The sequence below is a fragment of the Thunnus albacares genome, chromosome 23 (genome assembly GCF_914725855.1).
Source record: "Thunnus albacares chromosome 23, fThuAlb1.1, whole genome shotgun sequence".
In the NCBI taxonomy this organism is placed as follows: domain Eukaryota; kingdom Metazoa; phylum Chordata; class Actinopteri; order Scombriformes; family Scombridae; genus Thunnus; species Thunnus albacares.
The window spans coordinates 17917842-17939838 of NC_058128.1; the positions used below are offsets into that span (position 1 = coordinate 17917842).

Here is a 21997-nt window from a genome sequence, read left to right on the forward strand (position 1 = left end):
TGTGTGTGTGTGTGGGGTATATCCACTCATTAGGGCCGACTTTCCCTGATTCCCTCTCCTTGAGTCGTACTAAGCCTTATGAGCCCCTCACAACTCAATTAAGCCCTTCCAATTAAGCCCCTACATGGGTACGTGCCTGTGTATGTGTGTGTGTGTGTGTGTGATCACCAGTGTGCGTGCATGTGTGTGTCTGTGCGTGCATGTGCGATGAGGCCTAACTGGATTGTCCTTCATTAGGGGGGGGGGGGTCTTTCTAAATAGACGGAAACCCCCCAAAGATGCCTTCAGTGAGACAATGGGCCGGAGAAGAAGAGGAGAGAAAAGAGGAGAGAAAAACTGAGCGTGATCTTCTCAATCCTGACCCATATTATGGTGGGCTTTGGCTGGGAACACGTTTGAATATTTATTACAAATAGATAATGCCTCCGCCTCTTGTACAGTGGATGGGGGAGTTTCCTCTCCGAGCCAAGCCAAATCCTATGGTGGGAAGGTGGCCAACCTGCATTATGCCAGTGTGGAGGAATTAGTTTAGACAGTGGAGCTGAGAGGCTTGGACCGACTTGTTTATATGTGTGTGTGTGTGTGTCATTGCGAGACATTGTTCAACAAGCTCTAAATCTCATGACAGAGTGCGTGCGTGCGTGTGTGAGGCCTCCAAAGCCTCTGAAAGGCTTGGAATCTTGAATTAATACAATTGCTTTTGTGTCTCTCTTGGCTGATGAAACAGACTCAAGCTTTGAGACCGAAAACATGCAGAGTGACAGCGAGAGCCAGAGGGACAGAGAGAGAGAGAGAGAGAGAGAGACAGAGAGGAAGAAGCGGGAGGGGAGAGATAATGTGTGTGTGTGTGTGTGTGTGTGTGTGTGTGTGTGTGTGTGTGTGTGGGCTGTATTTCACATCCGTGGATGCCGACATGTGAAAGCGACATCAGGGTTCTGCATCTTATCACGGGAGCTGACGGTTCAATTAACAGGACAAGTGTGTGTGCCACCACCGTTTATCCTGGGCAGGTCTGCGTGTGTGTGTGTGTGTGTGTGTGTGTGTGTGTGTGTGCTGCAACGTCCATGTCAAGACCTTTATATATGCCTCTCTCTCTGTCTTTCCTCCTCTCTTCTTTTCCTCCCAGTGATACGTGACTGTCTGGATTTTAATGATATTGTTATATTTAATTCGATCAGACAGCAGAGTCTAATACGAGAATGTTTCTTACAGTATGTGACATTGATATTCAAACACTAACTCCTCAAGTATGAAAATGCACTTCACATTTTCCACTAATTTATATTTGGACAAAATCTCTCTGAGGACGTGACTTCACCTTAACAGTCTAGTCTGATTGTTGTTTTTTTGTTTGCTTTCTAATTGCCTTGGGCCTGTTGCCTCCACACTATCTTTGTTAATATTTGAATCTATTAGATTGAAAGAATTATTGACTCTCCTGTAAGACTTTTTAAAACGTGATATAAATTCTTCACGTACAGTATTTGATAAGATCTTTAAATGGTTATACTTTTATGGTTATACAAGGCACAAAGTCTATTCTCCCAAGATAGAGACATATGACAAGTTTATGACTGGTGAAACAAACATTTTTTTTAAGAGTCCAAACAGTAAACAGGAAACGGCACTCCTCTTGCCAAAAAAGTTTTTAAGTCACAGAGGTGGTCTACAACGCTTGAGCGTGTGCGAACACAGTCATTAACTGTACTATTGACAGCAGTGTGCCGGTTGCATATTGTCATTATATGCCAGATGTTGAAAATTGAGGTTGTGGTCTCCATTTCAGCTGTCTCTGTGCATGCTAAATCTCAAATTTGCATATATGTGCCATCATGGAAGTCATATTCAGATCCTTTACTCAAGTAATTTAACAATATACTGTTTTTTTTTTCCTGTTTACCTCAGTAAAAGTGCAGGAATATTATGAGAAAAATGTTCTTTAAGTATCAAAAGTAAAAGTACTCATTATGCAGAATAGCTCTCTTACACCATATTTACTAGAACTTGAGGAAATGTACTTGGTTACTTTCCACCACTGCGTGTGTGTGTGATGCATGTCAGCAAATGGTCAGCATATGGTGCATAATTTGAATCGCACTATTGTATGGGTCTGTATGCATGCCTGGCTTCATCTAAAGATCCGTTCTTGCGTATGAGAAAGATGCATGTATGCTGCAGTGATTTGTGTGTGTGTGTATTTGTGTGAAGGGGCTGCATGGTTTCTGGTTGGCATGGTGTCTTGTTCTACACCTGTGTTTGTGTGTGTGTGTGTGTGCTTGCATGTGCCCACGTGTGTGTGTGTGTGTCCGTGTCTCACCCGAGGGTAAAGCACTTAAGCGGTGTGTGCCTGAGTCCAAACAGCTGTGAGCAGAGGCAGGCAGCGGGTCTCTAAATGACTAGAGACCTGAGATAGAGCCCACAGGGGGAGCACACCTCTGAAATATACATGTCACTCACCCAAAGAGAGAGAGAGGGAGAGATTGAGAAAAGAAAAGAGAGTGTGTTAGAGAGAGACTGATAAAAGAAATCAAAAAAAAAAGAGAAAAGATTGACAGACAGAAAAGAACGAAAGGAAACCCTGCAAACTGCTTATCTAATGTTTCTCTCTACATGTTCACAAACAGTGCTACAACACGGGGCAGTATCACCAAAAAGCACTGCGGTCATTCAGCCATTTTGGCTCCATGGAGCCTGTCTGGGTCCACGTCGGTCCACAACCCAGTCAAACACTCCTGCTGGACTGGGGAGGCCATTACGGCTCCTCACTGCCCCTCCACCACAGGCCGCAGCACTTGCCTGTCAGCCCAACTCCATATATATGGTAATATGACGTGTGTCGGTGGTAGCGCGTGAGTGTGATGGAGGTGTAAGGAATGATTGTTGGAAAAGGAAGCAGGGGTTCAAGCTCTGGGGTCAAACACAATCTTTAATCTGCACCATGAGCTTGTCCCAACAGTGTGTGTGTTTGTTTGTCCGATTAAGAACGATGTGGAAAAGGAGAGTAGAAAGGAAGTTGGGAAACTTTTATTTATGTGATAAAATGTGAGGTTAGCACATATTTGAATTCAGATTGTCAAACCCTGTGGGGTTGTGATAGTAGTGTTGTCCCACAACAACTTCAGTCCTGTGTGTGTGTGTGTGTTGATTGATGACTGACCACTATACCTGTGGGGGGTCCTAGGGTGGGCACACAGAATGGCAGGGGGCGTGGGGGTTATGTGTGTGTGTGTACGGGTGGGGGGAGGTGGGTCAGGGTCCCAAAGGCCAACCAGATATTCATAGAATTCCACTTGGATGGACACAAGCCTTCCCTTCGCCCCTATTGGGCAGCCAGCCGAGAAAATGGCACAAATACCAATACATCCTCAAGTCCACCGCGACCACATACCAGCTGGAGTTTTGTGATAAAGTTGCAGTGTTTGATTTCCAAATATGACTGTAAGTTTTGTCAGGGGGAAGTCGTATCGAGGCGTGCATTAGCATGAGGAGCTGACTGTTGCTCAGGATGCTTGTTTGATTGCAGAAAAAAAAAGGGATTTGGGATAAAATGCAGTCTTCAAACATGCTTGGAAACACATTCTCGGGTCATGCACTGCAGTGAAACAGTTTCAGACATTCACTCTCTCAGTGTGTGTTGTAACACTAGAAAGGCCAAAGTGTACTGAGTTGCACTGCAAAAACTTTCCATTTTTCTGTCATTTCTGTTTATAATTGTATCTTGAAACATGACAAAAATAACTCGGTAAGAAGGATGTTTGGTGGCTAATTTGAATTTTAGAAATGTAAGTTTTCAGCTTTAATGTCCTTTTAATGTTATTTTCTGGATTGGACATTTAAAAATGACCAATTTGTGGTTAATAGTGGCCTGCCGCTCTTGTTATCCAACTCTCAAACTCCCAAATCCACAGGCATTTCTAGTATTAAACACACAAACATGCACACTCACACTTACGGAGGCCTTCGCTCTTCTCCTTACCTTGGTCTTGTTTGGTGGCGGGGAGCTGCGGACCTTGTCGCTCTGTGAGTGTGTGTTGGTGGGTGGGGAGTGTGTGCCCAGGTTGGCTTGGGGTGGCAGGCTGCCTCCGTGCTGCTTGGCCCCTGGGGAAACCTGCATGGCCGCCAGCTGAGCTGCGTACAACTGCTGCAAGGTCAGAGAGACAGGTAGAGAGACAGACGGAAGTAAAGTCGTGGGGGAAGAGGGGGGGGGGGCAGGGACAGAAAGGAGGGAGAGTGGTAAGAAAAGAAGAAGAGGGGAGAAAAGAGAGGGGAGGAGGCAAAACAGGGAGAAGAAAAGGGGCAACATGAATAAATGAATACTCGAAAGCACACAAACAAAAAAGAAGACGCCGGCTAAAAAGCTCTGGAAGAAGAGGCCATTAGTGGCCCGGTCTCTGTTTGTGTGTGACAGAGAGAGATAGAGAGGGACATCTCCACTGTCACCCCCCCCCCCCCACTCCCACCCCATGGGAGAAGCGCTAACAGCCACTCTGACAGGCCTAGAGATGGCCATGTCCCCTCCAGGTGCATCGTGGGAGAAAGGGAAAACATTCCGGCTATCGAGGTCACGCCGGAGAGCCCGGCTCTTGCTCAAGGTGAAAAAAAAAAAAGTGATGATGGTGGTGAGAGAAAGAGAGGAAAATTTGTGATCTACATGCCAGATGGGACATGCCAGAAGTGTCTTGTGCCCCTGCGATGTTTCTAATGTACTGACAATAAGATGCAAAAACACATACAAACGCCATAAATTAGCTGTCAAATAAAGATAAATAGATTCAATAACTGTTGTGGGAAACAAAAAAACAGGTTTCCCTATTCTTATTTATGTATTTAATTAATTTCCAATTAAATAAAAGCATTATGGCTTGAGCTGCTATGGTGTGAACATACTCGGGGAATATTTATGCAATACCATTGTATCACACAAAACAGTCTCTGGCCAGTATTTCCACAGCAACAGACACAGCATAATATTCACAACTTGGAAGGATCTTCAATATTCATAAATGCCTCTTTCTGTCTCTCTATCTTCCTCCTCAAAATCATCCTGCAAAGCTCAATTACTTTCATGTCGGCTAATACAAATCTCCAAGACGCCGTTTTGTTTTCTCAGAATTGTTATTCCCTCTTCTGAAGAACAACAGAACGGTTGTTTTGCAAGAAGTAACTGATGTGTTGTTTTTGAATAGTTATAATTGTTATTATTTATTTCTGGTGGAAGATTTTTCTGGAAGAAGACCATCCTTTTTTTTTTTTTTTTTTTTTTTTTTTTAGTTTAACTTCCGTCCTTCTGTTGGCGCTTGGCTGCCGGCCATTGGCGTCAAACAAAGGCTGGTTTATGCAAATGGACAAGGAAGAGATGCTGTCACTGCTATTTCTCTCTCTCTCTCTGTCTGTTTGTACCTCTCTCTATCTGTCTTGACAGCCACATTAGCTCTTGCTCTCCTCTGCTATCTTAAATAAAGACATTTATCTCTTTTTATACAAACAAGAAGAAAAAAAATTAGACATTCAAACTGGCAGCACACACATGCACAAAGAAGTTCTTTTTGGAAGAAACTCATATTTGAATTTGAAATAATCTCCGCCTGACTGTCACTCACGTGTGGGAATAACAATATTAACTGTCCCACACTGCAACCGCCGTGTAAAAGCTGCATGTTTGAATTCTGAAACTGAGGTGCTGATTTAATAAATTAACAGTTATGGAGAAAAGAAGGCTCTGCACACTTAAGTGGCTTTATGAGTAAATACTTGTGTTGGAGTGTACAGAGCCTTCTTTTCACCATATTGGATTTTTGGGCCTTCTTGCACCTTTGCATTATGAAAGAATTTCTTCTTCACTGCATCTCAGACAGTATAGATTCATCAAGTCCGTTTTGGAGCTAAATCCGTTCCCAGAGTGTCAGCATCTGCCGCTGTTACAGACACCGAGGGGAACAGTAATAATTGAGGCACATACAGTAGACGGGGTGTGCTGCTGCTGATGTGGAAATCAGCGGGAGATCGGTCATGCTCTGGCGAGTTACATGGACGCGGCGTGGAGGACCAGCTCACTGAGATCAGATCAGCCTCTGCTCGCTCATTTCTCTTCAATTAGCTGCACTGTGGCTCCTGGAAGAAGGGGGAGAGGGTGGGGGGTGGAAGGGGGGGCTGCAGCCGAGCATGAACACCCTTCACTGTGCTCCCAGCCCCCCCTCCTTTCCCTACCAGCCAAACCCCCTAGCGAGTGGACCACAGGCGGTGTGTGTGTGTGTGTGTGTGTGTGTGTGTATGTGTGTGTGTCCTGCCATATTCGGACCAGTGGTTCAAAGGCCTCTTTATTTGCGGAGTGAATTGAGTTCCATTACAAGGCCAGCTCCCGTCACTCAAAGCCTGCTCAATGGGCCGGCGAGCAATGACACACACACACACACACACACACACACACACACACACACACACGCTCACGAGCTCGCTCTCACACACACACACACACACACACACATACACAGTACAGAGGGCAGAGGCACTGTGGAGTGCGCCCAGAGCGTCGCCACAACGACATGCATGTCAACAAACAGGAAGTGACAGCGCAAAGCCCCCTGGGGTGACTGGAGGAGCGAACACACAGGCGCAGGGACACACACACACACACACACAGAGCAACACAATGAGTGAGAGGGGGGGAAAATGCAATCGTAGTTGCAGGATGAGACTAAGGAATTTGAAATGTCACTCACTAGCCAGGCATACTGCTGAGCTGTGTGTGTGTGTGTGTGTGTGTGTGTGTGTGTGTGTGTGTGTGTGTGTGTGTGTGTGTGTGTGTGGATCCCCTCTTCTCTCTGTGTGTCCGTTTGAACTGTTAAGACCTGCTTTTCACTCTTTTTGTCCTTAATCCCCTAATGTGAGACCAGCGCTAACACATCTTCATGCGTTTGTCTGTGTATGTGCACGTGAGCGTGTCTAGTGGTCAGCATGTGCTTGTCACATGACACCCCCCACTTGTGTGTGTGTATGTGTGTGTGCATGTAAACATGTCCAGTCTGAGCTGTATTGATGAGAGATCAAAAGGTGATGTGTGACTATTGGTGTTCCCTGAGTGAAGATATAGGGGTGATGGTTTGTTATTAGTATTATTGACACTGTGTGTGTGTGTGTGTGAGATAGTACACTCATCTTACTAACACACACACACACACACACACACTCACATAAAGCTGTGTCCATTCTATTGTCATGCTGTTTTTCCTGTCATCTTAGTAGGTGGGGATCGGTGTGTGTTTTTGTGTGTGTGTGCGTATGTGTGTGTGTGTCTTCTTGGTCAATAATCTGCAGCTTTAGTCAGATTACCAGCTCGCCTGCTCTTTGTTGTCAGAGTTAGCGGCGCTTCAGAGCAGTCTGAGCTCTATTGTTTACATGGACACCGAGGACTATTGTATGGATCTTAATGGATTCTTCTCTGTCTGTCTGTCTGACTTCCTGTCTGTCTGACCATGTTTTTTTCCACTTGTGGGGTGTTTTGGCACTGAGAGACAAAAAAGAAATGAAGCAAGCATGGACTTAATTGTGAGTTAGAGGCGTTCGACACAAACACTTCCCTGTCTTTACGTCTTATCGGCCTCTCTTTCAATTTGTCTCTTTTGCTTTTGAGCCTCTCTTTGTTCTCTGCTCTTCTGTGATGGGATCAACGGCATTTCATTTGTTTCATTTAAGTAACTGAAACGTATTTGTGATCGAACAAAGCAATAAATAAAATAACAACCCACATAGGAACATGAATACAGTGGTCAAGTTTAGATAAAGTCATTGCAGTGCCTTCCTTATACCTTTATGGTATAGCTTCTGGGGAATTTAGTTTAACAGCAAATATTATTTTTTCTTTGTGCTCCCTTTAGAAAGATAAACCAAAAAGAAGTTATTTTTCACTTCACCTTTGCTGAAATACTAGTAGTGAATTACAGTAATAGTGAATTACATGTTGTTGCTATTGCTGCTATTACTGAAACACTCCAACCTGAACTTTTAGTTTTGAAATATAATCACAAAAGTAGAAACAAACAAAAACCCAAGACTGACAGCCAATAAAGGAAGTATAACTGACTTTTACAGACCACATGTATGTTGAAAAATCATTTTCTTTTACTCATTATCTGTTCGGAAATGGTGTTAAGGCGGAATTTGCTCAACTGTAGTCACCTATCTCTGCTGCGTATTGATTTCACATTGATCCCACGCTGCTATCACGAAATGGCATTTCCTTGAAACTCCGAGAGGCCCGTACGGCCGAGAAGGAGATATCAACACTGAAGCAATTCTCACATCTGAGAAAATGCTTTGCTGCGCTCTTTCTCTCCTCCAGATAAGGTTTTGTGGGAGAAACAAGTTGCTCGATTGATTTCTCGTTTACCTTCCCTCATCTGTCCCTGTCTCTGTTTTTTTTTTTTTTTTTTTTTTTCACCCCCTCTTTCTTTTTTCTCTCCCCCTCCTGTCCCTCCCTTCCTCCGCCTGCCCGCCCGCCCGCCTGCCCGTCCGTTGTTCGTCCGTCCATCTCTCCGGTGTACAGTGCGGTAATCCAGGACAATATGTTCCAACATCTGCCTCTCCATATGATGCCTGACCCACGCCATTGACCCTCTTTATACCGCGCTGCACACACACACACACACACACACATTTTCTCCCTCTCACACACACACATCCACACTTTTCTCCTCCACTTACCTCCATCCCCCCATCTCTCTTTCTCTCTGTTTATCCTTTTAACTGATCATCCCTCTAAATACCTCTCTCATACCTCTGCCTTTTCATCTTGTCTTTATCACCAATCTCTCTCTCTCTCTCTCTTGCCTGGATAAGTGCATTTTTCTTTCATCTCAGCTCTCTGTCTGTCCTTCCCAGTCCATTTGTGCGATGTGGATAATATCAATAATATCAAGGGTCAATAGGGAGCCAGATTAACATGCTCTAATGCACAATGTCACACTCATCCCCCAGATTAAGATGCTAAATGCCAACCTTGTACACTCCAAAGCCTCCATTGCCTTGAAAAACATTCTGTGGAGGATTCTGTGTTAAGCTCCCATTGACTGTAAGAGCTACTCTGTTGATTTCTATGGTGGATGTTTCAAACATAGAAAGAGCTTTAAATCATTGAGAGATTAATACATTTTTTTTCTAAGAACTGCACTTCACTCAAAGCCATGCTTTTGAGAGTTTTCATCTCAGTCTGCTTTCTTTCTATGTATACAGTTTTTAAACTGTGCAATGAGGTCACGCGTCATTATGCCTCACTGACATCCATCTTTATATTTATTCCTATCCCAAAGAAGAAGAAATTTTCAAGTTAAAGGCATAAAAAAAATGTTTGTGGCATAATATCAGGATATCCTAATAAATCTGTCTGCGTTTTATCTAAATGTACATATTTTCTTGAGCTTATGTCATGAATTGTGACTCTTTCTGTGTAATTGAGATTCTGGTGATTTGTCCTTATTCAATCTGTGCAAGTCTAGATCTCTAAAGGGACAATCCACCAATTTGTGGTGGAGGAAGCTTTCCAAAAGCTTTTCCAAAATGTCATGTGATGATGTCACCAGGGTTATTTCAGCTTGGGCTTTTTTAAAATCAGAAAGCCTATATCTAAAATTAGTACCGTCGAGTACAGACATGGGCATGTACCAGGCAGGAAGGCTCTAACAAAAGAAGCTAATGAGTTGCATTAAGGCAAATGTAATAGTTTTTTTTGGGCTAGACCGATACTTGAGATGAAGTCAGGACATCTCAGTACATATTTTTGATGTTGTATAGTATGAGGGTGTGTGCTCCCTACAGTGATACCATTGTATCAGTTGTCCATGTGAGTAAGTCTATTAAAGCCTGTTGAAAGTACTGAGGCGCCAAAGGTCATGACCTGGACCAGATTACATTGTCTCCTTTCATTGCCTGATATAGGAAACCCACTGTGACATATGTGTTGCATATAACTAAAACAATTTTAGCCTTTTTCATATTTGTACCAGGTTACATAGTTCTTCTGTGGACTGGGAACATTTCCTGACTTCTTTTCAAAACTCTTTGGATAAAGAAATTAAGATTATATCAGTTTTAAACTACACGCATCACACAGGGGACATTGCGTGAGGGTAACCTGACAGCAACACATTACCAAGTGTGTACAAGTAATTAACACTACACACTATAACGGTTGTGTGTGTGTGTATGTGTGTGTGTGTATGTGTGTTTCCATGCATTCTTGAATGCAGCTGGGAGTTTATTGTGTACTGTATCTGAAAATCTTTCATTTTCTATATCTAATTGTGTGTGTGTCTGGACTAAGTGGGTTCGCTTGCGCCCTGTCTGCCAAACCACTGTGTTGCCGTGGCGACCTGAGGCCCCAGCTAACCGCCGTGTCTCATCTCGGCGACGGAAACACCTCCTTATCAAATGAGGGCGCAGAGACGATCCCAAAGGAAATCCGTCCACATTGAGACATCTGTACTTGTGTTAGCCTGGGCAAATCTCTTTCTTTCTGACAAAGCCTTAATCTCAACTTGTGACTGTGTGTTTGTGTGTGTGTGTGTGTGAGCGAGCGTGCATGTGGATGGATGTGTGCTTCTCTGGGAGGATTGTAAGAAGGAAATCTGCTAGTGAGATGTTTTTTTGCACTTGTTATGTCCTCTCGCCCCTCCCTGCTGGTGAAAAAAAAAAAAAAAATCCAATTGCAAGGTGGACAAAGCCGTTGATTTTGAGTGAGTCTGAACACAGTCGAACATATGGACGGCTAGATTGAAGCAGTGATAACAGCACTGAGGACATTATTCTCGGGCTAAACACACAAACGCGCGCACACACACACACACACACACCGTACACTCGCACGCACGCACACAAAGCGAGTAATAATGAAATCAGTGACGACAGCGGGGTCCGTTCTCCATGATAGAATTACACAGCTATTCTATTCTCCCTGTAGTGTCTAGCATATGGGGCAGCACGTTTGGCTGACAGGTGCAAATGTATTACACACACTCTGCCTAACCTTTAACCCATATTTTCCCATCATTCCCTGTGTGTGAGAGCGGTAAGTGAAAAAGATGTGCTCTCCCCCGGTTAATATACATGAAAATATGTGTGTCAATGCAGCTGTTTATGTGTGTGTGTGTGTGTGTGTGTGTGTGTGTGTGTGTGTGTGAGCATGTGCGTCATATTTTATGATAATGCGTGTCAGGGAGCCGGGCGGCGGGGGGGGGGAGGAGGCAAGTTCAGCCTGTACCGAGGCCGAGCCCAACACTGGAGGTTAATGTGTTTCAGACAGGCAACTGAGAGGACGCCCGCGCAAGCTCTTAACCCCAGGGAGAGGGGGGCCCCAAAGCCCACGTGGATCCGAGTGGAAGTATGTGAGGTCTGGTCGTGTATGTTTGTCTGCGTGGGTGGGGGGGCGGGCGGGGGGGGAGAGTTGGAGGGAGAAAGTGAGCGTATGAGCGGTGATCCTGCGGGTCAGGATTACCGAGCGATAGGCCACTTATTCTAAATATGCAGACAGGAAAAGGACCAAAGTCAGACTCATCCTCCTCTTAAGTGGGATAACAGATGTTGACTTTTTACTGTTTTCCCTCTCTGTTTTTGTGTGTGTGTGTGTGTGTGTGTGTGTGTGTGATCTCTGTTCTGCTTTCTTGCTTCTTCACTGTTTGGCTTCCAGATTTACGACACGGTTGCAGAGCAAACAAGCAGACCACTTTCTCGAACTTACTGTATGAATGCATATACTGACCCTTTAAACCTGCATGGCCTAAAATTGTAAGAGACCCAATCGAATTGTCTTGATTCGATTTGGAAGATGCCCATTTTTCATCATTCTAAAGCTTAGTCTAAGTCTGGTTCTATCTCAAAATGAGAAAAAACAACCAAAAAAAAATCTAATTGTCAACTGTCACCAATTCTTATTTGAAATTTGTAGCATAAAAACATGCTTGGCTCGTAGCTGCGAACCTCAGCTTTGATGTACATCGCTGCTTGTGGCAGGAAAACAGAGCCGGATCCTTATTTTTCTTTTGTGTCGTACAGCTAGCCAATCACAGCCCTCGATGAAACAAAACAGGGCATTGGTTTTAAAATTCAAGTGATATTTTGTGACTTTTGAACCAGGGTGAGTCAAGAGAAGGCTCTGTCTGAAAACGCTTCCTTCTTTGTGTGTTCGGGCGCATGTGTTAAGACAGGACAAAACACAATCATCATGTTGATCATGAAGATAACCAAACAGTCAAATCACATTCTGCCTCTGTGTCATTTCTGACTTCAACCCCATTTACTTCCTGTAGCAGGACGGAGCCGAAGGCCAGGGTTACTCTTGTCGATTCTGTGTGATTTTTGAGCTCTGATCATGAAGATCTGTTTTTATGAGATCACTTCACTGTCCAAACTTTGGCTGAAAGTGACAGCTGTGCACCCCCTACCCCACAACCCCCCCCCTCCACCCCCTCGCCCCCTGTGGCAGTGTTTGTGGTCTTGTATAGCTCAGTGGGCAGTGCGTGATGTGAACACTGTCAGCAATGAGGGATTTATTCCCACTGGGACCACCCAAGTGAAAAGGAAAACTGCATGTTTTGCTGCCATAAATCATCAATACGTGATATCCAAACAGTTCCAGTAGTTGTTGTAATTAACTGTATATATTTGGCCCATAAATCTGCCTCATCCATATGAGAATCTCTCTACTTTTTCAACCAAACCTAACACTTGTATGAAGCCAGCTAGTTCCCCTCCTCCCTCTACTCCCCCTCTCTTATTCCTTCAGTCCCTCTTAGAGTGAGTGGACACTTATTAATACTAATGCTGTCTTACCTGGAGCTGTAGGGGTCCCAAGCCTGGTGTGGCAGCAGCAGCAGCAGCCATTGTTGTGGGGATGAGCTGGAGAGGGTAAGGGTCACCTGAAGAAAACAATAGATCACATTTTTTTAGCATCTATTATATTCATATCAAATCAAAAGCAGTGATTGGTTTTGGTGCATTTTTACACACTAGTGTCACATGACATTTAGAATTAACCAGAGCAAGTTAAAATGATAAAAATAAACAATCCTTCCTCTCTATCTCCATCCATTTCTGTCTGCATGTGCATCCCCTCCCTTTCCCTTCACCCTGTTTTTTCTTATCCCTCTCATCCCACCTTCGTCCCTCACTTTCCCCTCGCCTCACCCCCATCAACCCCCCTCCCACCACCACCTGAGTCCCTCTTTGCAGCTGTTAAAGCCGTCCTTTGTGTGCGCTGCCGGTAGGGCCTTAATGAAAAGCCTGATTGTGTGTCCTCCTCCTTAATACCCCCTGACAAAGAGCAGCGAGGTGAGGGGATTCTGATAAAGCCGGCCCCAGCGCCGTAATTAAGAGCCGCCACTGCCGATTGCTGCTCTCTCCTCTCTCTTTTTTTTTTTCTCTCTCTCTCTCTCTCTCTCAACTGTCTGTTCTCCTGCTTTGTTGGGAGAGTGCTGCTTTCAGTCTCCTACTTTCTGCTTTCCTTCTTGTTGTCATCTTTCTCTCTTCACGAGCTACTCTCCACCTCTCCGTCTCCGTCTCTCCCACCCAACCCCCCCCCCCCCCCCCTCTGTCAGGGATGATAAATCAAGAGATAGATGGACGACCAGGGCGGAGGAGATGACAGAAGTGCAGGGAGAAAGAAACAGAGGAAAAGGACGAGTGTGGATTATTAGTGACCAGGTGCAGATAGGCCGTGCTGTAATTACTCCGAGAGAAAGAAAAGGGGAGAGAGAAAGGTCAGAGATGAGGGGAGGAGGAGGGGGAGGGTGGTGGCAGATAGAGGAGAGGAAATATGAAGTAAATTTGAATTTGTCCAGAATTAAGTAATACTGACTAGAAAGTGCTTGTTTACAGTACTGGTTTGCATTTGGACATGCCCACTAACCAAAATACAGTACATGGAGGTCAGACTATCACACAGAGCAGACTTCATTCTTCATGAAGACTTGGGAATGTTCTCAGGGCTTGACCTTGCATTTCTGACCTGAACCTTCAGCACAGCGGTCAGCCTCTTGGCTGGATCAGGACCTTCTATTGTGTGTATGTGCCCATGTAAATGAGTGTGAGTGTACATGTGTCCTAGCTTGGCATAAGCCAGACTTTCCTTCCGACATATTTTCCCATATAACTTGGTTCTTAAAAAAAAACCCAAAGCTGAGACATACTTTTCTCCAACGGGGAGGGAGGGCAGGAGGGATTAAAGAATTATTTCAGGACTGTGTATTCTAGGAGATGGGTCTTTCCTCCTCGCTCCCTAGACAAACATGAGCTGGGTGGATATTTATGCTCCTCCTGGGGGTCGCTGTAACAAAAGGGAGAAGGACGGAGGAAAGCAAACATGTTGCTCTTGGCTTGGGGACAGCGACCTCGGCGGATGAGGCTGAGATTTCTCACTGGCAAACAGACTAAAGACGGGAGACGGATCCAGGGAAGCGAGATGCAAAAACGTCATCAGTTTAACGTGGGTGTGGATTTTTACTTTTTCAAATGCTTAAATGCATTTCAGCATCATCTTTGAAGCATTTGAAAATTACATGACATGCACAGTAGTGCAAAGGTCACATTTGAAAAAAAACCACATGCATTTAGGATTCGACTATCTAAATCTTAGTCAAAATCAGATTTTTCATTTTTTTTCAACATGTCATACCTAAAAATGTAGCTCTATTTTGCACGTATTTAGTTTTTACTGTCCAAGATTGCTAACAAAAAGTTCTCACAAACCTTAACAGTCACATTTAGCTTGGACAATAGAAAAATTGTGTTACTGTTCAACAAGTGTTAAAACATGACAGCCACTGAGTGCAGACCTACATACACTCTGTGGATAAAATCTATTCATATCTTCAAAGCTATGAAGTGCCGTGAGAATATGTCAGAGCACAATGCTACACATGTCCTATTTAGAGCTACAGCACCAAACTACATCAACTCACAACAACTTTGAAAGTTGCCAGAGAGTTTTCTCAGGGGCGGCTCAGCCTGGCACAGCGTGCCAGTCTGGTTGGAGTTGGCGGAGGCAGTGAAAAGACAAGCCCACCACTTGACAGGGTATTTACGTGGGCAGTGGGCGTGGGTGAAGATGGCACTAATTAAAATGAAATGGACTTGTTTGGGAAGCTGTGAAACTCTAAAGGGGGGGGCGGCGAGGGGGGAGCAGGACTCATCACGCACTAGCTCGGGTTTGCGTGCACGCTCATATATCTGTGTCGAAGTATTTGTCTTTTTTTGTGTGTTTGCAGTACCACAAAGCCGTCTCTGGCTGCCTGGACGTTTGTGTGTGTGTATGTGTATATGTGTGTATGTGTTAGTGTGTGTGGGCTGTGTTGGAAACATGTTCTGGCTGCGTCCCGTGTTAATGTGAGGAGAACCTGGGGCAGGTCACATCACCACCCTCCCTCCCCCCATTCTGCTAACCCCCCCCACAGTGCATTTATTCCCAGCATCCCCTTGGCAAGCACCCACCCTTCTCTCTCCCTCTTTCTCTGTCTCTGTCTCTCTCTCTCTATCATGGTAAACAACACATTGCCACACAGCCGGAGCGTTATACCAAAAAAAAAAAAAAAAAAAAAAAAAAAAAAAAGACCTGCAGGACGCCTGCATTTTGTTGCTTTTATATATCAAAAAATAGACAAGACAAAAGGAAGGAGCCAAAAGGACTGAGCGAGAGAGGGAGATAAAGAGAGAGAGATTGAGAGTGTAAACAGGAAGGGTGTATTTGGACTGGTTTTTCTATTAAGAGAGAGATGTTGTTGTAGGGGCGAGCTCGTCTTTTGGGAAACAATCTGACTCCTTGTGTGGGAAAACTCTGTTTCTACCTTGCTTGGTGAAAAACAATTGAATCATCACACATAAAAAAAAACAAACTACTTATACTCTGAAATTGGCACCGATTTAGGAATGTATGTAAGTGTATGTGGATGTCACTCACTGCAGCCAGGCTTGTAGTTGAAGCCAGGGGGCATGAGGAAGCCTTGCTGGGCTGCAGCCGCCGCCAGAGTCCTCTGGTCCGGAGGAAAGACAGGAATCATCAGCGGAGGGAGCTGGCCCTGGACCTGCTGATGAATGAGGATAAAGTCAGGAGAAGGAAGTATGAGAGGGAGCGAGGAAGGAAGGATGGAGAGAGAGAAGATAAATAGGGAGAAGGAAACAGATATAATCATTACCATCCGTACTTTTAACGCCTCTTTGAGTAACCAACCTACAGTGATAAACGACATAAACATGCACTCAAAACAATATACACAATGATGCTAAAAATAGTGATGTGTGCGTGTAACTGATCCCAGAAAAAGCCTTAAGTGCCATTCTGAAGACAGTTACGGTTACATCCGAATTACATCATTTCTCACAATCATATGCATTCAGGCTCATATACATATATTCATGTAATATATATAGAACACACATATGACATCAGTCTACATAGACACCAATGAAGCCACACACACACACACACACACACACACACACACACACACACACACACACACACACACACAGTGTAAACACTCCATCTTCTCGATTCAAAGACAAAAGCGAGTCATAAGGACAGTTCACTAAACTCTCACAACAGCTGGCCCTTTCCTTTTATTTGGAAGATGATGTTCTCTCCCTCCTCCCCAATCACCCCCCCACACCCCCCACCAACAACGCAAACACACACACACACACACACGCAGACACAACCGTCTCCGCGCGCCCGTCGGCAGAGAGCCATACGACTTCACAAGGTTTCCAGGATTTTAAAAGGAGAAGCAGAAAAAAGCTCCTCCGATGGGTGGCTTTGGCAGGAGAGAGAGAAAGAGAGAGAGGGAGACAGAAAGAGAGAGAGAAGTAGGAGACAGATGGTTGCACTAAACAGCGTTCTGCCAAAAACAACACACAAAGACTTGCGTGTGATGGACTGACTGACAGTTTGAGAGGAAAGATGGGAGAAGATGAGGAGAGAGGAAGTGAGGAGGAGGAGGAGGAGAGTGGAAAAAAGGTGAGAGAGGGAGGATAACAAGGCATCTTATCTCGCTCAAAAAGCTGAAGGATATTGCAGGTATGAAAAGAAAAAGTAGAAGAAGAGATCCTTCATCACTTCTTCTCTTTTTCAGTGCATTGATTTTTACATCTCAGTTGGATAAAACACATTTCTTGCCACATTTTTTGAAATTTTAATAATCTCACCAATTTAACTTTGGTTAAATAAGTGGTGTCTGCAGAGTATTTGTCCGATGTTGACATCATCAATGTTACTCAGACTTTTTGAAAGCTCCCTCAGAAGACACAGAAGACGCCTCAAGACGAGTAAACTGAACTTCATGTGTAAAATCAGTGGAATGCCCCTTTAAATCAAATCCCTGGTAGGGGCTTTAGGGCCTTTTGACCCGTCCTCCTGATTGCAAAGCACTTTGTCCGCTCCATCCCTCTTTACAACTCGTCTCCCCCTTCTTCCGTCTCTCTTACTTGCCAGGAGGGCGGAGGAGTAATGGCTGAATAGGATAATAGGCAGGTGAAAGCTGTTTGATGTGGAAAATTGATCTGGAATGATGGAAATGGCCAGAGATGGCTGCACAATCATAAGGATGCGGTGGTGCGGCGGTACAATCAGGTAATATCTCAGTGATATGGCCACTTGAAGCGGTTAGTGCTTGAGACAGGTAAAGAGAGAGAGAGAGAGAGAGAGAGAGAGGCTGCCTGTGTGTGTATACTCAAGTTTCCCTGGGCGTATGCATGCTTGTCTACAGTAAATACCTGTGTGTGTGTGTCTGTGTGTGTGTGTTTGCTTCCTCCCCCTCCTCCCGCTCCCGTGTGTCGGCATGCGGCAGCCAGCAGCACTGTAATCAAACTATCACAGCGCAGGGGAATAGCGCTCTCTTCAAGCGGCTCCTGTTTCCCCCCTTTACACCAAAAACAATAATTACTCCACCATTTTGGTTAACCATAAACCGCCGTGCTGCCTGCGCCGCGCGATCAGAAGGGAGAGGCGTTCCAGCGCGACGCTCGGACAGGACCCCCGCGGGGACGAATCACAGACAGAACAGTTCCGCTTTGCCTTTCAGGCCTAATTGGACATATGCTGGAGTGGAGCTGGCTAGCAGTGCTGTAATGTACCGTAGGGAGGAGAGAAGAGGAGAGGAGAGGAAACAAGAGAGGAGAGGAGTCTGTGGCAGCTGTAATACATACTGTACATAGACACACTGGCACATATACTACATGACGTCTGTGTGTGTGTGTGTGTGTGTGTGTGTGTGCGCGCGCACATGGCTTTGCTTTCTTTCCTTGCGACTGAAAATGAAAATATCACACTAGATCCTTAATAGCATCCCCGGCTTCTCCTCTCTATCTCTGCCTCTCTTTCTATCTCATAACAAAAAGCCTGCGCACAATAGGAAGACATTAATCAGCCTACAGAACTGTTGCACAATACATGTAAGTCTCCACAATGGGATAAGAAGATCAAGCAGTAGAAAAAAAAAAAGAAGAAGAAAATGTGATGAGAAAGGCACAATGAAATGAGAAATATTCACATAGAAAAAGAGAGTGAGACAGAGAGTGGTTCATGGAGAATCATTCCCTCACATATGGTGCTGTTATAATAGTTGAGTTAGATATGTGTGTAACAGCTGCTGAGCTGCTGAGCGGCACCACTAGAGCCTCGCATGCTCACTGGCACACACACACACACACGCTGACCTTCGAAGGGTAATTCACACAAACACACACGTATGAGGCAGAAAACATGGGTCAGCGCGAGTTGAGGCTAACAGGGAGAAACAAAGGACTCCAAAAAAACTACAAAACGTGTTTGTTCACAAGCGGATCATATGATATTAGAGGTGATCAGTCCCTCGTTGACCGCGGCCCCCCGCGCATTCCTTCTCATTTACGTTCCTTCACCATCTACAAAATGACTTAATCTGATGTTTCTCCTTATATTGGATATGCAATAATGCAATACCTTAAAGTGGATTATGACCCTCGTGATCATAATGTAAACTTTGAAACCAAGAAGGAGAAATGAGAGGGAGAGAGAGCTCTCCCAAATCAGAGAATCAGAGACAAAGCGAGGAACTAACAGGAGGAAAGAAAAGCCTGTGAGAGAAAGTGAGGTTGAGAGAAACACAGAGAGAGGCAAAGTGAGAGCGAGGCCAGATCTATCAGACAATCTCCAGATCCCACATAAAGGAAAAAGGCACATCTGAAACAGCAGGCGCTTTGGGGAATAATGCACTCCTCAGCTTCTCTTTCACATCAGGCCCAAAGCGAACATGAAAACCTACAACACACACAGACAAAACATCACGCTTGCTGCTACTGTAGACTGCCGACGTGGAGAATAAGGGGGCTTCGCTTTTTATCTGCGAACCCCTCCTCCACATCCAACAAAGAAACCTGAAACAAACAAAACTGGAACTCATTTGAGAAAAAAAAAAAAAAGAAAGAAAATTCTCTAATCAGTGATAACTGAATGCAAAACAAAGAAAAATACTCTGAGCAGAAAAAAAAAAAAAAAGAATATATAAAGATAAAGTGTGAAACTTTTTCCTGAGAACTTTCACAGGGGCAAAGAGGACAGAAAGAAAGAGAGAAGTCGACAATTCACCCTGGCGAGAGAACTTCTCAGGAAATAAACAGCAGATAGAGAGAACAGAATGAACAAGAGAGAGAGAAAGAGTGAGAGGAAGAGAGACGGAGAGGGGAGCAAGAGTTGGATAATTGGCAGCGAGTCGAGGCTGCGTTCACCACGCGCCAGGCGGCACAGCTTGAACTTAAAGCGCCGCTGCGGCATAATGAAGATGTGGCCGCTAATTAACATATGGGGTGCGAAACAGGTTGGTTGGCACGCAGTGCGCTAAAAACTCCAAGGTAAAGTTATTATTGGGGAGTAATTAGCTCTATGAAGTTAATGCGCCGAACAATAGCTGCCAGCGCCGCACAATATGGCTCGCATCTGAGCGCGCGAAAAAATAGCCCCCGCTAAAGTGCGAGTCCCACAGCTAAAATCTGTTGGCGACCATATGCTCCGGCAATTAATGCAAGACCTGGATGACCTATTGCTGAAGAGGGGATGTGCGAGCGATAGAACCAATAATTAATTTGGAGAGAGAGAGAGAGACACATAGAAAGAGGGAGAGATAGCTGCCTTTTAATATTAGTCCATTAACTTTCTATGGACAAGGGCTATTAGAGGCCAGCCTGCTGTGAATGTAGGGGCACGGGCTCGTGTGGCAGCGGCACACAAACACAGGTACGTCTGTGTGTGTGTGTGTGGATACTAGGGAGAAAGCATGTGAGGAAGGGTGGGTCTCAGTGGGAATGGCTGGTTGGTTGTGGTCCAGTTCATGAGTGCATGTGTGTCTGTGTGTATGTGTATGTGCGTGCGCATAAACACATACAGTGTGTAAGGAAAACACAAATTACACTGGTTGCGGTGTAATGGGAGTGATTAAACAATTACACAGGCAATTGGGTTAGCCGCTCCTATGCACAGAGTACAGAGGTGTGTGTGTGTGTTAGTGTGTGTGTGCGCGCATGTATGTGGTATACTGTAAATGTGTGAAAATGAATGAAAAGCATGCTTTCTAGTGTTTTTACTTTTGTTTCCCCTTCAGAGTGAGCAGCATCTGATGCGGATAGAGACCGAGCTTGTGACCGCATCAGGTATTACACTTGGAGGGGTGTGTGTGTGTGTGTGTATGTGTGTCTATGTGATTGAGTTACCAATGTGGGTTAGCCTTAATAGAGAGCTTGTTAGCTGCTGTCGCCGGCGCGTCTGGCCTCTCTTAAACCAGTCAAAGCATCAGGTGGCTTTACTCATTTTCTGATTCTTTCTCACTTTCTCTTCTTCTGTGTCTGCTTTGCCGTCTCCCACCTATAGCAACGCTGGTGCTTGATGAGATGAAAGACAGCACACAGAGGTAGAGGTGGAGGAGTTGACACACACTTGACAGCGTATGTGTGTGTGTGTGTGTGTGTTTTGGTTGAGTGAGTTTTGATTCATTAGGCAGGACACACTCGTGTCCCCTCATCCCTCTGTTCCAATATACATTGTGTATGTGTGTGAGTCTTGCTTCTATTCTATGAAAATGTGTGCACGTTCTCAAGGTAAGCCCTGAGCCGCTCGGCAGGTGAGCTCCTTTCATCCCTGTCGCGCTTCCCCGCACAGCAGCAACAGTCGTCCCCGGCAACACCGGGGGGAGCCTCAGAGACAAGTCGTTTAATTAGAATGAGAGAAGACGAGAGGGAAAGCAAAGGCAAGTTTGAGGAAATGTGCTCACCCCTTCGAGCTTAACAAGAAGGCCCCTAGCAGGGGGTAGAGAAGCGTGTGTGTGTGTGTGTGTGTGTGTGTGTTTTGTGTGTCTGCATGTCTTTATGTGCACACATGTTCTTGTTTTGTAATTCTTGTGAGAGTAAGTTCTGTTCTACCCTGAGATTGAACACTTTTTGGCAAAGTTAGGGTCACTTTTCCTGATCCTTACTTAACCTGGGGGACAAATTTAGGGTTTCAGGTTTAAGATTATGAGTAGTTGTGGTTAATGTTAAGGATAATTTAAGGTCAGGACTTGGATTTTAGGGTTAAGATTGGAGGTTTATAGTTTAAGGTTAAGGTTAGTTTAAGGTCAGGATGTGGATTTTAGTGTTAAGCCAAGGTTAGGGTGGATAAAAAAACAGTAAAACAATGTAAATGTGTGTGTCTGTCAAATAAATGGATCATAATTGATGCTAATTCATGGATAATTCCAGGTAGAATCAATTAGTCAGAGCAAGAAAGTAGCCAATCACTGATTTCTGAACACTAATGAGTGTTAACACAATGAAAGCGTGCGTCCGCGTGTAAGTATACTGTAAGTCATTAGCGTGTGTTGCTGTTATGCCTGCCTCTTTAAATGAACCGTCGGCTCACACCACGTTCGGCGAGTGCCGTTGGCCTACATAGTGGACGCTAACACGCATATTGCTAGCTTGATTCGGGTTTCAGGGTGAGAGGGAAAAAAAA

At 44.8% G+C, this 21997-nt stretch overlaps 1 protein-coding gene and 1 long non-coding RNA gene across 18 annotated transcripts in view; one reads left to right on the plus strand and one right to left on the minus strand.

The window, feature by feature from the left end:
• The window catches only part of LOC122975619, a 292897-nt gene that overhangs the window by 53686 nt on the left and 217214 nt on the right, over nucleotides 1-21997 (plus strand). The gene's annotated exons all lie outside the window — the stretch shown is intronic.
• Nucleotides 1-21997, minus strand: part of sox5 (SRY-box transcription factor 5) — a 111193-nt gene that overhangs the window by 13628 nt on the left and 75568 nt on the right. For all 4 annotated transcript variants that reach the window (XM_044344140.1, XM_044344138.1, XM_044344137.1 and 1 more), the window contains exons 7-9: nucleotides 15941-16067; nucleotides 12820-12905; nucleotides 3977-4141 (exon numbers count right to left, since the gene is read on the minus strand). In XM_044344140.1, coding sequence (XP_044200075.1) covers nucleotides 3977-4141; nucleotides 12820-12905; nucleotides 15941-16067 — 378 coding nt within the window. The remainder of the gene's footprint in view (nucleotides 1-3976; nucleotides 4142-12819; nucleotides 12906-15940; nucleotides 16068-21997) is intronic.